The sequence below is a fragment of the Phaenicophaeus curvirostris genome, chromosome 2 (assembly GCF_032191515.1).
Source record: "Phaenicophaeus curvirostris isolate KB17595 chromosome 2, BPBGC_Pcur_1.0, whole genome shotgun sequence".
Classification (NCBI taxonomy): Eukaryota; Metazoa; Chordata; class Aves; order Cuculiformes; family Cuculidae; genus Phaenicophaeus; species Phaenicophaeus curvirostris.
The window spans coordinates 97432393-97448420 of NC_091393.1; the positions used below are offsets into that span (position 1 = coordinate 97432393).

The following is a 16028-nucleotide window of genomic DNA, read 5'->3' on the forward strand; positions in this document are numbered from 1 at the left end:
ATAAAAGAAGCAGGACCTTTTGCAGTAGTTCTTCAGAAGCCATAACACTGAGAAATAGCTATGTATACTTTTCTTTCCAAACTAAAAGAAAATATCTTGTAAAATATACACAAGGAAGAATTTAAAATATCTTTCTTTCGTTTTCCACCAAAAATGTCTCATCCTCATTCACCTACACTTGAAGCTGAAAAGAAGTTTGGTTAAGAAATAAAAGGTAGTTATAGTGGCCGTGACTGAAGAATAAAGATGTCATATTTATCCAAAAAGATTTTTCTCAAGAAGTATTTCATTTCCTATAACCACAATGTCATATCAAAGAAAAGCCATTATTTTGACTGTACCAAAGCATATAAAATCCTATAAATGCCTGAGACTGAAACTGTAAAAAATTGAGAGCTCTTTTGCTCCAGATTTTGGAATATTTAATTCTCTCCAAGACTATGCCATAAAATTATCTCTCTTGCTAAAGGACAGATGGGTAAATGACCTGAAAATCCTGCTGTTTAAGTGAAGAACAGACAAAATGATAGCCACAGAGTTACACAGCTTTTTCTGTAACAAGGACTGTTGAGCAAAGCTCAGAAATTAGGCAGAATTCATACTTAGAGTAAACAGGCATTGACCAGAAGACTATCATAAAAAGAAAACATGTATACTGTAAATTATTTTAAAAAATTAAATGTCCCTCAGACCATTTGAAAGCCTGCCTTAACACTTCATGGTTCATATGAAAAAATGATGGTCAATACAGTTTCCTAAACAGGGCATACAAACAGTCTAAGATGGAACTGCATAGAAACAGTAATTGGAAGGGCTGTGTCATGCTCTCAAGCTAAAGCCCTGGACACTTTAACATCCTTTTGCAGGCATTAACTATGGCATTTTACAACTTGACTGTGTTTCAGCAATAACCTGCTCCTGCATTTCTGCCTTGCCCGATGGAAAATAAATGTCTCCTTTGCCAGAGAGGATGCTACCCAATCACTCTAAAGTTGTTTTCTGTGTGGAGAAACATCCCAGGTCAAGCCTGAACCATGTCCCAAACAGCTCAATAAGACAAAACATTTTAACCCAAATACAGAAAAGAACCAAAAGAGAAATAACAGCTACTTCTGTTCATATTCCAGTCCTCTAACAGAAATCCTATCCTCCAAAGAGTTAAGCAATTTGCAGAGATGATCAGTGAGGCAAATCATCATATCTAATGTCTTGATGAAAGGACATATAAAGAAGTGGAAAATAAGAAGATGCAGGGGAGAACAGGCTTGGGGGAGGAAATGGCTACATATTCACACAAATAAACATGAGTTTCAATTCTGTGTGCTGCAGATTATGTTGTGGAAAAACTGAGCTGATTAAAAGCAAATGCTGAATGCATGGTCATTACAACATGGCAGGACTATTTCCGTGTGTACACATAAAGGGGCTGCCGAAAGGCCTATTAAAAGTGTTTACACTTACCTACTCAGCAAATAGGTCAGCGATCCCCACTTATTCTGTTTTTTAATAAAGGGATTTGAGAATATTCCCAAATCTTATAAGAAACACAGATTTTCATTATTTGCTTATGAACTAGAATGAGTGCATTATAGCAGCTTGAAAAAAAGTAAAAAGGCATCTTAATTTGTCTTTCTTCTTCAGTTGCTCCCTAGTAATATATAACTAAGTTACAGTAGGAAAAAAGGGAATAAACTGGCACATGTTATATTTTATTACTGATTTTGGAAAAGGCAACATCAGATTTTTATGAAACATACACTGCCTTACATTGTTGAACTCTTCAGGGTAACCTGGCTTGTTTCTTACTGCTGGCAATGGGAAACAGTAGCAAGATTGCCAAGACTTTGATTCTTCATTCCTCTGGGCTCCTGGCACCCCAGAACTTTGAGAGTGCCAGGATCCATGATTCCTTGGTAATACACACGATTCTGTGACCCAGGAGCTGTGAAGCCAAAATAACTATACAGAAAGGACCGTGCAACCCGTAAAATTCCCCCAAAACACATAGATGAACTGTTAGTAAAACTGGAACAATTAGATCAGAAGTTTTACCTACAATTTGCTAGAAGTTTGCAAAAACTGAGACACATCTTGAAACCAGCAAGAAACATTTTTCTATGGAAAACCAGATCACTGAAAAAATTCCTAGCATGCTTCAAAGCCACAATCAGTAAACTAAGCAGAAACGTAGCTTTAGGTCAGAAAAGGGGCTTTAATCTTTATTGGTCATTTAGTGGCTTCCACAGCTCTGGTGCTGGGGACAGCACAGGTCACAGATGACTCCCATTAATCTCATGACTCTGGGTGAGAGAGGGAAAGAGAGGCAGCTATGCGCTACTTTTTTCTCCAGGATGAGCTTTGTAACACTAAAGAAGTATCAGATGTAGAACAGAAAGACCAAGTAGCTTGCAGTTTAGTAGCCGCTATGTTTGGCAATGCACATAGATCTAACGCAGCTCAAAACCATTTAAGATCCATGTATTTCTTTTCAGTGGAAGTCCCACATTAGTTTTTTTTCCCACGTGTTCTTAGACAAGAATATGCCATTTTATTGTGTGTCAAAGGTACCATGGATGCTGCTAGAAAATTATTTACCTGAATTAATTTATGAGGTAGCACTTGGGTTACACAAAATACTGTTAAATAATAAATCTCTGTTTTATGCCAGGTAATATCTTCCCATTAAGAAGAGTCTCATTTTGGGGAATATTTCTCATTTTATCAGACTGAACTTCAGCCGATTTTCTTCTTTTAACCTCTCTTTGTCTGGATCCACCTTGCTTAGTGGTAAACTCTCAAAACTCATGTGGAGAGTATATGCCCACCAGAACTGAAAGCACTGAGCAAGATGAGCGCTGAAGATTCCCTACTTGTTGTTATACCCATAAGAATGAAACAAAGCAAGGGAAAGCCCTGATTTTCTTTCCTTCTCAAAACTCTGAAAAAGCACTCATTTATTTTCCCTGACTGAAAGACAGTATAAGAAGAACTCCCCTCAGGTAGGAACATGTTCCAAAATTTAGACTCTTTTACTTACTTAGTACTTGAACATTTTAAATCAGGGTCAGGAGAAAGTGCCAACAACAACCCTTTGCTGACATTACCTTCTTTTCCTTCTTAATGTTATCTATTTTAATAGTAGGTAGAACAGATGGTGAAATATAGTCTCTCCGCTGAGAACTAAATGACAGTCACTAGCTGCAGGGGACACTGAAGTATTAAAGAAAAGGAAATGTACAAATAATGAAAGTACATTTTGTCCAACTTGCTTTTGATGAGGCATAAAATAAAATGTAAATAATTTCTATTAGGAGGAAATTAACTTAACAACTTTGGTATTTGCAATCAGAGTGAGCTGGTATTATATAACCTGCATTTGCAACTGAGGTAGCATGATACCATTTACCTGGATTTGAAGATTTGAAGTAAGGACTTTATCAATTCTACTTTCACCATAACTAATAAAGCAAAAACCCAATACCATTAACATGACCGATAATAAAGAGATGTGATTAACCTCAATGTAGACAGGCAATCAGAAAAAAAAAAAAAGGATAGGAAGTGTTGTTTAGCTGTACATAAACAAAGAGGTTCTATTAACCTGGGTTTGCAGTGAAGAAAAGTGTCAATATTGCTAACACAGGTTTGCAATTAAGTTGGTGTCAATGTGTCTGGGAAAAGGACTTCATAATTAGGAGAACACAGTTAGTATTGACCTGAATTTTCAATAAAAATCATGTCTGTGTTTTAATTTGAAACTGTGAAATTCATCCCTGTGCTCTACAAATGACTATATAATTATTAACTCGCAGCTACTTTACTATATGAAAATTATTTACATAATGTTTATTTTTTATATAACCGTGTACCTGTAACAAATGGTGAGCTGAATGTACGGTTCCTAGAAGTGTTCAACACTTAAAATTAAACTTCTACAACTCTTTGCAAAACCATTCCTAAGGATTTAAATACTTTACTCCCAGAAAAAAATTACTGCTTCAGCAAGACTGTTCATGCTCCAAATATTGGGGTTTTTATTGGAATTACTCGTTTTAGTTAATTACTAGCTAAATCTCTATTAATGACCTCACAAATAATTATCATACTCATTTATTGTAAATAGTCTCAATGCTTCCAGTGAACATGATCAAGAAGGTACTTAAATAGATATATATATTGCTTGTTTAATCAGCCTTATGCAGGTTAACGCAGAAAACCAACAATGAGAGGAGTATTTTATTTTAACATCACTTTAGAATCTGAGTGTGCACTTTTTTGCACTTATTTTCTTATGTAAATCCAAGTCCAATATATCAAAACAACACTCAAGGATAGGTAAAAAAGGGTTTTTCTTAGTTAAAAAAAAAAGAACACTTTAATGTGCTCTTCCCATGTATCCTCAAAATAGAGAAGGAGAAAATGAGCCCAGCAGCATTCTCTGTCTCAATCTGTTTTATAGGTAGTCTCACCTCCTTCTTCTTCTTCTTTTCCTCCTTCTTCTTTTTCCTCTGCATCATGAATCAAAGGTATCTCAACTTCAGTCGTGTCTTCTTGGTTCAGCAATGGCTCTGAATAAATTTGAAAAAAAAAAGGAGATGAAAAGTAAAGCTTTTCAGAACGGACGTAAAAGGATTAACATGCACTAGAGAGATTACCATTAAAAACACTGCCAGGGAAAAGGATCCCTTTCCCCAAGAGTATAGATACAAAAGCCATCTCAGGGAAATCCAAGGGGTGGTTAGTTGAGAGCAAGGCCTTGATCCTCAAAGACGCTCAGCTTTCTGGGATTTAGCACAAAACCCCCACGTGCCTAGCCATGGGCCTTCACCAGACCTCATCACAAGCCCAGAGACACACATATTCAAGTGTTTTGCTGGTCTGGGGACAGAGCATTCAGTGCTCTGAATGTACAAGGCTAAAATGCTTATCAGGAATAAGAAATGCAACGTTCACTTCTTTCTTTAACAGTTGTGGTCATTAAAAACTCAGGTTTTATGACTGAGAATCCATAGATACTCCCCTGGTCAGGGCTGAATTTAGAGTTACCATAAAAAGATCTGGCTCCACATATTGTGCTCAGTAGGTGTGGAGAAACAAAGGGAACTTAAACACTACGGATAACTTCTGAGCAATAACTAGTGGTTTTGCCTGTTAATCTTGCTCTTTGCTTTCAAGGCATGTGCAGTACCTTCTATTTCCATGCAGGAGCTTTGGGAATCTGCCGCAGTTTTCATCTCCTCTGCAGAAACATCCTGTTGTCCTGCTAAATACCACAAATCGAAAATGACATCAGCATGACGGCTGGTGTTCAACAAAATTTCAGCAAAACCAGGACACAAACCTAACATGGTACTTCTCAGCCAAGTAAGTACAGTGGTTTTTTTATCTATTAAATGAACAATGTTGGACTTATTTTATAAATGAAAAAAATCACTTAAACTCTAAGCATAAAGTATGTAAGTGGCTGTTAATTAAACTAACTCTACATCACTTTTTTTGTTGTTCTTTTGTAGCTCAGCCTTGACACACTGTTTCTCACTGGAGCTGCTGCAAAGGGCTTATACTTGACAGCTCAACAGAAGTAATAGCATCACGCCACAGGATTTTAGAACAACAACAAAGAAAAGGACAGTAATAACAGTGCTATGCACCTGAGATAAATATGGTTAAACCCACATATTTAGAGACGCTTGTCTTTTCCAGCATTACCAGAGATTACTGAACCAGAACTGGTTGGTACACAACCTCTACTAGATGATGACATTTTCTTAAGGCAGCAGTGGCCAAGATTAAAACCACTGGATGCTGAAACTGGAGGAACTAAAGTTCCCAACTGGTTCATTATCTTTGTCTTAACGAATTTCAATACAAAACTTTACCTTCTGCTTGATCTTGTTCACATCCCACAGGATGCACTGGGTCACTCTCCTGTGTGCCTTTGGAATCTTTCAGGGAGTCTGAGGAAACAGCAAACAAAGAAACAAATCCTGCAGCGGGTTTCATGCTGAAAAAATCTGGCAGTTATTTCAGACAGAGGTAGCCCTTAGGTGCTAACTTCATATTTGGCATCCTGATACGCTGACAGATTCTCTGTTTAACCACAGTATTATGTACTACAAAAGTATACTCGTGGGTTTCAATTATTCAGATTGATTTCAGAACCTGTACAGTTACTGAGCAGATTTTGCCTGCAGTACAAAACTTAAACAAGGAAGGATACGTAAGAATGATCAGAAGCACTATGGAGAACTTTGTTTCTAACAAATAGAGTGCACAAAGCTATGAGAAGCAGCACAAACCACCTACTTGATAAATAAAGTGATTTCTTATCTATTTAGAACTAAACTTTTAATGGTTGGATTTCCACAAGCTTGACAACATTAAATGCTGTAAATCCCAGTGCAAATCCTAGGCTCATTTCACTTGATGACAGAAATACCAAGGTCATTATTGTGGCCAAAACTGCTTTTCCTTTTGGGGTAGGTGGTCAAAATGAACTGCCAAAAAGCCATACTTTGAACCACCGACACAGTAAGGTGTAAATTAGATGACAAAAGTCCAATTGCTGTGCTATCTGCAGCCGTCATAAACACAGGACATTATTTTGTTCTGTCAACAGAACATTTTCTGACAACAGCCGCTCCTTAGTTTTTACATGGGGATGGAGAAATGCATCATTTCATCGCAGTCAGGAAATCACAGCAGTAGAGCCACCCATTTTAGCTCTGCTCATCCACATAAGGCACAGCTTGCACTGGATAAAGAGCTCTCTTTGAGCCTCGTTAAAAAACACTGCTGATCTAACTGAACATTTCTGCAAACTACAAGGGTAAGCACACTTGAGGTCATAACAACAGTAACGGATAATCACTATTTGTGTTCCAGAGTGAAACACTTTCTAAAATGCTGCTAGATGGAAAACTTAAGTAACAGTGCCAAAAGATCTACGGTGCATGATAATAAATTACTCTATGACAGTCTTGTTATGGCTCTTCTTTTGGAAGGCGCCTTTCTACAATATAGCAGAGCAAATCTTAGGATATAGCAAAGAATGCTCCTGTAAAACTCTGTCCCTTAAACTTGCCGAGAATAAACTCTGATGGATAAGTGAGAAAGCTGCATTGCTAACATCTGATCCAAATTTAATAATCTGTAGAAAAGGTATGCACTGAAAGTGTGTGGCTTTAATTAACTGCAAATAATCCCCCAAGGCAAATATTTAATTACCTGCACAGCTTCTTACTTCTTTTGTGGCATGACAATAAGTTTATAAATCCAGGTTTGAAAGCAGAATATCTCACTGATGTATAATTTGCTAAAATTTGCCCTTGCTGCACTTTTTTTCACCCTATTGTGGGCTTAAACCTGTACTCACTGCTACCAGCTGGACCACTGCGTTGTACTTTCATACTAGGATGCCACATCCTGCTACGAGATACAAGGGATTACCCTATCAGCCTGAATCAGAACAAAAATAAATTAGAATTTCATCAAATTCCAATTCTAATCAAAAAGCAAATGGAAGGACTTCTTGCTATAAATGGGAATGACATTAAGAATCTGTAGGGATTTTTTCATGCAAACTTTACACTCATTGAGTGAAATTCTGGCTTTCTGAAGGTTTTGACAAAGCTTTCAGGATATCAAACAGACCAAGTCTTGTACCACTTGTAGCCCTATAGCTTAAACTAATATAACCTTTTCCTGTACCATTTAGTTGCATGTTTGTAAAAGGAACTTTACTGAAAAAACTGGAATCACACATCCTCTGCTCTAAGTACCATGCACAGCTCTTCAAGCAGCCAAAAGCTTTGATAAGGTGTGATATTTCCTGCTGTGGGTGGGAGAGATGCACGGAACTCTATCCCAGCAGACCTGTAGAGCTATCTTATCCTGCACCTATCGCAGTCCGCTTCATACTCCCAGACTTGTGCCTTTAATCTCAGTTCACAGGTGCCACCTTTTCTCCCAGAATGAGGAATGACTCCAATTTCATGCAAAAATCAATCTCCAGCATCAGAGGAACAATTACGCATTTTGGTCAATAATAACAAATGGAGTTTAAGGGGTCTTGTGCTTGGCTGATGTATGTGCCCCATCATGCTGCTGTTTGTGTGGAGCACTGCATAGCTTATGGCAAACTGCATTTGGCACAGAGTGTATGGGTAGTTGAAGCCAGTCCCACCCTTCGGCACAGCAGGAAGTCTGACTCTGCAGCTGCGCTGAGCATCAGCTTTATGCACTATGGCTAGAGACCACCTAAGCTATTTGGCACAACTTCACACATTCCCACAGCTGGGTCTGCATGTTTTATTCTTGCAGGATTATAATTATATGTTACAGTTTCTTTGTGATCATAAACAGTTTTCTAATTGTTCCAAGGTTCAAGAAAGAAATTGAATTTCATACAATTCCATATTATCCTAGGCAATATACAATGATAACTTTGCATAAGTTATTTTTTTCTGAAGCATGTTTCTGATAGGAATGGAACGTGGACAGGAGTTACTGCCTACCTGGAAGAGTCCACTGTTCTTGTTTCAGTAGTAACAATCAGACTTTGGATTAGTATGCAGATTCTGAGTTTCAAAATCTTTTAAGGTCAAGACCATGTCAAAGATTTCTTCTTTTCAAATGCAAATATCAGGTCAAATATTCAAGCTAAAAGGTCCAAAGACAGATTTACTTTTAGGATCAACAAGAATAAAATAAAGTAAAGGAATAAACTCAGATTTATGAAGAAAATCTGAGCCAAGCAGGAGTAACAGTGCAAGACCAAATGCACTGGTCAATAAAAGCTGTTTCTAAATTGGATATGAGGCAAGAGTGCCATGTCCATTTCAGTTGGCAAGCAGCAGTGGGAACCTCACAAATGCTGATGATATACTGCTTTCTGCATGCAAGTTTACAGTAGAGTAGCAGTATTCCTCTGGCTCAGCTCTGTGATTGCTTAGCCCTCTAGAGCCTTAGGCAAATGGGCATAAGCCGGCGTCATAGTCCTAAACGATTCCAGGGTCTACAAAAGCTCTGGCCATCCCTAAAGCCTTTGTTCATTTCTAATTGGCTAGGGAACTAACTTGGATGTTTTAAATGGCATAAAGCAGTGTTAGTCTTCTCCTAACATAGCTACTTAGTTGTTAAGTTGTACCAGAGAATCCAAGTCACAATACTATTTCACAACATGGTATGCTTAGTACTTCGATAACACACACTGGGCACTACTTACCTTAGGTAACTACAAATTGGGACTATAAGGGTTAACATTCCTCCAGGCAGGAGGCCGAAGCACGGTTTCTAACATCATCATTGATCACACATGAATGAACCAAACATGACATTTAATGACATAAATGAACTAAAGATAGGCCACTTTTATCTACTGCACATCAAGAATTGAAATGCTCATTGAAGTTTGAATATCTCCCAGTTCCTTCAAACCTGCTTTTACTTGGTGGCTGCAGTGACAGTACTCATATCAGAAGCACTTGGCTCTGCGTTCCTCCTCTGACCATCTCATAGGGCTGCCTAGTTGAACGAACCTGGGAATTTGCCCTAACCTTCAACAACTCATGAAGAAAATATCTGGACTTTGGGTAAGCCAATCAGAACACTCTCCAAGTATATTCATATTCACAGTTCCAATATATCGACTATATGTTGAATTGAGCTCCAAGAAAACCATGCAGCCCTCAGTAAGCTATTAATCCTACCCTTCCTGCCAAGAATCAGACACTGTTTTGTCTAAATACTGCATAAAACCCCAGCTTTTGTGCGCCATTCATATTTTTTTTTACTCCACAAAGCAACGCTGCTCCAACAAAATCTTGCAGATGTTAAGAAAGAGGAGAAATGGCAAGATCTGAATGTTAAGTGTTTTTAATGATCTTTTAAAATTCACTTCCCCAGCTACTTTCTGTATGGCTTATTTACTGACTCGTTTCTAATGTGGAACACACCTGGGTCCTGCATACAGCATAGATAAATCACCATGTTTTAGGGAGCTGTAGGAAGACTAAAGAGGGAAAAAGCTGGTCATTATGAAAGAAACAGGTTCAGTGCATTTTACTTTTTAAGCATAACACTGTGAGAAATGACTGGAATATTTCCAGAGTGAAAGAAATCAAGCAGGCGTCTAAAATTACAGGTAACGGTGTGCACAGAGGCTGCCACATGATTAGGGTATTCTTTTGCCTCATAAAACCGATGAAAATATGTTAAAATGAAGTACTATAAAATGGTGATTTATGAGAAGTTAGGGAGATATACTTGAGCTTTGACTTTAAAATGTTATTTTTATATCCACCAAGATTTTATTTTAATCTATCTTTATGACAGATTAGATTTATTGGAGACCAAGTTTATATGGTTTGGTAAAAGAGACCTTTTTAGGTGCAACAGCCTACAGGGATTCTTTTGCAGGTGTTTGCTTAATAGAGCAGGCAGTTCATCTACACAGGTGGGGTCCACCAAATAATGTTCCCACCCTCTTGTGCTTCGAGCTAACAGAAGGGCATCTCCTCTAACCTCACCTTCTGTCCACAAGAGAAATTTCAGGGGCAGCTGGTGTGATAATTGTGGGCATCCTGCTGCTGCTCTAAGGAGCAGGGTCTGTTGCACAGGGCTCTGGAAGGGAAAAAGCTGAGAAAAACCTGGCCGTCTCCGTTCGACTTTTTCCAGGAGAAGGTGCTGCACAGCTGAAGGTAAGGCTTGAGGTGGGGAGACAGAAGAAGTAGGCACTTGCATTGCACTGACAGGAGCACAGCTGGATGGCTCCAGGTCAGCTAATATTTAAAAATAAGTAGGATCTAAATAAACCAGCTAAGCAGATTAGTGCTAGCTGTTGCAGCTGCCTGTACTGGCGAAGGGCAGAGCAGAAATATTAATACCTCTTGAATAGTTTGTGTGCTGGACCCAGTCAGGACGTGCAATACTACAGATAGGTCAGACTAAAAGGAAAAGTAAATAGCTTACATTATGTGCAGCTCAAAGTAACAATTATGGAAGGTGTTAGGAAAACAGGCACTTGGTTGTGTTGTGATTGTTGTATACCTGGTTTTTAAAAAAAATCCAAACCACATCATCTAGCTTGCATTAGCCAATTTGCTTTCAGAGATATCCTTCTAACCAAGGGAGGGAAAATGTTACCCCTGTAGCCGGCCTGCAGAGCCACAGCTACGGCTGGGAGTGTTGAAACTCTTCCATTTAAAAGGTTCTTTTTCTGTTACCCATAATTGAAATTTTTCAGGCTGAATTTTTCCAGGTCTAATCATAGCCCAAGGGTGAAGTAAAAACATTTCATTGGTAGCTGCTGAGCTCTCAGCACTTCTGAAAATCAGGTCATTCATTTAGATGTCTTAATATATACTTAAGAGCTGATTTTAAACACCTCTTTTTTGAACGTATTGGCCTTTCAGTCAATCTCTTTCACCCACTTGTCAATGTCTAATTTACACCGATTTGCACAGCTCCCCTGCATTTGAAATGCTGTATCTTTCAGTTTATCCCCTCATCATTTATGTCTTTAGGACATCAAGATTTTTCCATGGTGAGAACTACAGGTGGCCAAACATGAATTTTATATCCATTATGTTTTACAGGCAGGACAGTTACAGGCTTTTGGGTTGCACCAAGTGAATTTTTAGGGCCAACCCGTAGCCAAGACATATACCTAATTCTGTTTCTGACACATAAGCCCTCCAGCTGACTGAATCCGACTCCATCTCAGAGAATGTAGAAAAATAGTGCCTTGCTTTAAATGGCACTCCCACAGGAGCACAGACATTGGTGAACACCTGGAAATACTTAATCATTACTTTATTTTTAAAATTAATTAGCATACAATTTAATTTAGTTGACCTTCAAATGAAAATTCAGTTCTTATTAAGTCCTAATGAATTAAAATCAGCCTATTGTGCATGGAAACTTTGCTATGATTGCATAATAGGGAGGTCAGTCTCCACCTGTACTAAATCTAGTTCCTTTTTTCATTTTTCTACCAGAAAGCCCGATCATTCAAGCAAGTTAAATATTAATTAGTAGGACAGATGACTGAGATGAAGGTGCAGAATCCTCTTCTCTCACACACACATATGCGCACACCCACATACTCTTTTTAAAAAAAATAATCACAGGTTCAAACCAATCCACAACTATGTACAACATGGGTCCATTCAAAATGAGTTTGTAGTCCCAATGTAACCTTGTATGGACAGGCATACCAGACTTAGTGCAGCCCGTCTGTTACTTGTTTTATCTGCTGCATAAACATTAATAACTTCAATCACTTTGTTCTGCCCTTACACTTCATAAAGAGAAACATCTCTAACTTGAAATATGCTGTGTATAAAGGATCTACTTCCATATGCACAGTAATGAAGCTCTATGAAGGTGATGCCTAGAGATGTCAGCTCTCCTCTCCAAGAGCTAATAGTTATGCATGCAAGTTTTCAAGGGTAAAATTGCAACATTTTCTTGCAGTATTTCCACACAGTGGAAATAGAAATTTGGCTTAGACTGGAGTAAGAGGATACCTCCACAGCATACCATCAAACATCTTGATATTCTTGGAATGTGACTGTTCTGCTCTTTTTTTTTTTTTTCCTCATGAGGACAGGCAGAGCACTCAAAATATTCAGTCCATTCAAAGACCACATGCAAACTGGGCCCATGTCAAGTTGGTTTTTTTTTCTGGACAATGTCTTTCCTATTGCGAACAGCAGAAGAGCTATACTTTCACATTAATATGAGATTTGTAATTTCACAGTAGGCTTTCATTTTAATTGGAGCCTCTCCAAACTTGATTCCTGTGCTGTTCCACGCACTTATCACAAAACATTTGTGTGCCTATCCTACCCTTTTTCCTTTAAAAAAAACTGATAAAGATGACCCAGGTAAGACAGAAATACTAGAATTTCAAGGTAGCATAGATGTATGTGCTCTGTTTTGAATATCACCACATTTGAGAGCAATAACTAACTATTTTGATGCATTTGCTATATTCTAATCCTAGAAATATGAGAAAAAACAAGTAGAAAAACTACGAGTCAAGTCTAATAGGAGTTAAAATACTTGTTTTGGTGCACTCACCAGAACTGACATTTGAAAGACTGTTATCCTTCCATAGTAGGCTTGGAAACCTCCTATTCTGAGTGGATTAAACTATGCATTTTGGGAACACAGAATTATTTGTGATATATCTCCTTTCATAGTAATGAGGTGGAAGGACTGGAAAAACATAATTTCTTTAAATGCTTTACATCCAGTTAATTTAGTTGAAGATAAACTACACAAATGAGTACATTCCAGAACCTAGCAGGTTTTAGCTGTGTTAACTCAGTGGGCAAACAATTTGAAGGCTGAAATATATTTTGGGAGCAGCAGGTGTTTTCAGAAATGCTAGGATTTTGTACAAGTGCCATTTCCCAAGCAGTAGCAAGTTTTCAGTGACACTAGCATTCCTTTTAAAACAACTCAACATCTAAAGTCTGAAAAGTTGAAAATCTGCTAATGAAAATATGGATTAAAAATATGGCCTGGTGGATGCAGTGGCCTCATCATTTAAAAGTTCTGGTTACATTTAAAAACTCACAAGCAAATCCTAAAACATGTTCTTCTCCTCCCCACCATTCCTTTTTTCGACTTGCATGACTTTACAAACAGAATATATGGAGGAGAATCTATCTCACTCCTTTTTCCTTACCAGGAGCTCTCTGTCTTTTGAGTAGAGCTAGGACACCAAAGAGGAACTACCCTTTGCATTTCTCAGGGCAGTTTTCTCTTAGCCTCTCAAGAGAATAGGGGAAAATGCTATATGCTTAGCATTTTCTAGGAAAAGTGAGACTCATAGCACCAAGATGGCTACTTTCCTGAGAAGAAACAACTAATGCAATGGGTGAAAAAAACTAGAGTGGTTACACATTGAGATGGTCACTGAAAAGGGTATCAGAAGACACTGGCTTCATTGTCAGGAACAAGCACTCAAAGCAATACTAAAATGTTGGGGTCTTCAGTAAAATGGCAGACAGCAAAAAAAAAAAAAAAAAGCCTCACCGAGACCCTCCCATTTTGAAATATAAAAATCACATCTGATGAGGCATCTTATAGATACAGCATGTATAAACAGGCCAAACATAAGCAAAAAAAAAGATAAATCAATGATAGGCAATCACCAACTGTGCTGGAGCTGAATCTATCACTATTTCTGCCTTTCACTAGCCTTGCCATGACCTTAACCTGTGAAGATTTCTAAAGCAAAAGTCAGTGGCCTGGCACAGGTTTTCATTTTTTTTCTCCCTGCAGGATCAATCAATCAGTTAAGAGAACATTTAAGTCAATCTGTCCATGGCTTTGAACTCATAATCAGGTAAGTATGTGGGATCTCTAGGACGTGTCTTTGGAACAAAAGGACAAGATCTTACACACCGTCACACTTATCTAGAAAAATGAGAAGAGAGTCAAGCAGCGACACTGAATTAAACATTAAATCTTTTAAAATAAATAAGTTAATGGGTGTTAATAATAATGTTACCTCAGTAAAATGCATTAAAATTTTCTATTAGTCTTTCTTGAAGGCTGGACTGATGGACCATATTTATTATAGATAACGTAACTCCTGTTTTGAATTACCAGTAGTGAACATTTTATAAATCATCCAGGCTTTTTCCTGACATACCGCCACAGAAATGCCAAAAATTGTAGACTGGCACAAGCAATTAATAGTGTGATATCATAAGAGTATCAAAAACAGTATGTCTGTGCACTGGCTCCTATCTGTAAAGCAACAACTCCACAGGAAAAATCTCAGCTTGAAACATTTAAATTAGATCATCCCTCTTTCTTCTTTCCTGAACTCCCTGTCATTTGGCCCCGTGACACTTTTAAATATTTATCACAAACTAAATGATCTGAGTGCCCAGCACAGCCTGCACAAGATAAACATTACTTTCTCCCTCTCAATTATGACTTCATCTCCTCCTGTCTCCTCTTGATGTGTTTATAGCTATTGTGTTTTTCTTTTTCCCCATCAGGGGAGCATGGAACAGGAAGCTAATATTGCTAGATAGATGCGTATGCTTAACTTTACACCTGTGAGTCACCCCAGCGAGCCCAAGCTTTGGGCTTATTTCTGATATGTCATGTAAGATATTTTAGTATTACCACTATAACAAGGGGACTTTGAAATTCACGGCATCTCTCCTGCCAGCACAACAGCTGGTGCCAAGTACTTCATTACAAAGATTTTTGTAAATGAAAATCCAAGCATTTGCCTATTCCTGTATTGTTTAACTGTGATTTTGGCAATTTCCAGAAACAAGAAAATAAGACTTTGTGAAATGTACTCTTGGGACTGGAAATTTTGAAACATAATTTACAATCTGTACCTTTATCCTCACTCAGCTCTGTTTCTTCCGATGATGACAGGCTGGCTTCAGCTGAAGTTTTCGTCTCATCTGTAATAACCAAGAGAAAGAAAGTTATTCATTAAATAGCAAACTGACAAACCACTTTACTCAAAAAGCATTACATCTTATCGAGGCAAGATACTAGACCTGAATTTGATTTTCTAGGCTTCCATCCATTCACATTGCATTTGCCAGCCATTACTGGTCTGACTGTCTTCCCTAAACCAGGGGTAAACTTAAAATACAATATTGCCAGATAAAGTCTACATTTCAATTCCTCATAACACATAGAGAGGAACAGCAAACAGCTTCATGGGTAGGCTGGTGTTGCTATTTACTTTGAGATTCCTTCTTCCATTTAATCCATCTATTTTGAGAAAAAAACAATTAAGCCATTCTTAACTTTAATCATGTCTATGAATCCCATTGGAATAAAAATAATTACATGCAAATGCTTTCCTGAAAATAGAAGCTTTCATGAATCAGGCCTAAAATTTAGTGAGTCCCTGAAAATCTGCAGCTTGTTCTGTCTTTAATGACAGAACATGCAGGTAAAACTAATGTAGTTAATAGATAACACTAGTATCTGGATTTAATAGATTTTTTTTACTTTCACTGTTGCTTTTC

The 16028-nt window shown here is 37.9% G+C and overlaps 1 protein-coding gene across 1 annotated transcript in view; it reads right to left on the reverse strand.

Moving 5' to 3' along the window:
* Window positions 1-16028, reverse strand: part of MACROD2 (mono-ADP ribosylhydrolase 2) — an 890479-nt gene that overhangs the window by 37138 nt on the left and 837313 nt on the right. Inside the window, 4 exon segments of the mRNA XM_069850139.1 lie at window positions 4470-4568; window positions 5189-5260; window positions 5880-5957; window positions 15381-15449. Of these exon segments, the coding sequence (XP_069706240.1) occupies window positions 4470-4568; window positions 5189-5260; window positions 5880-5957; window positions 15381-15449 (318 nt within the window).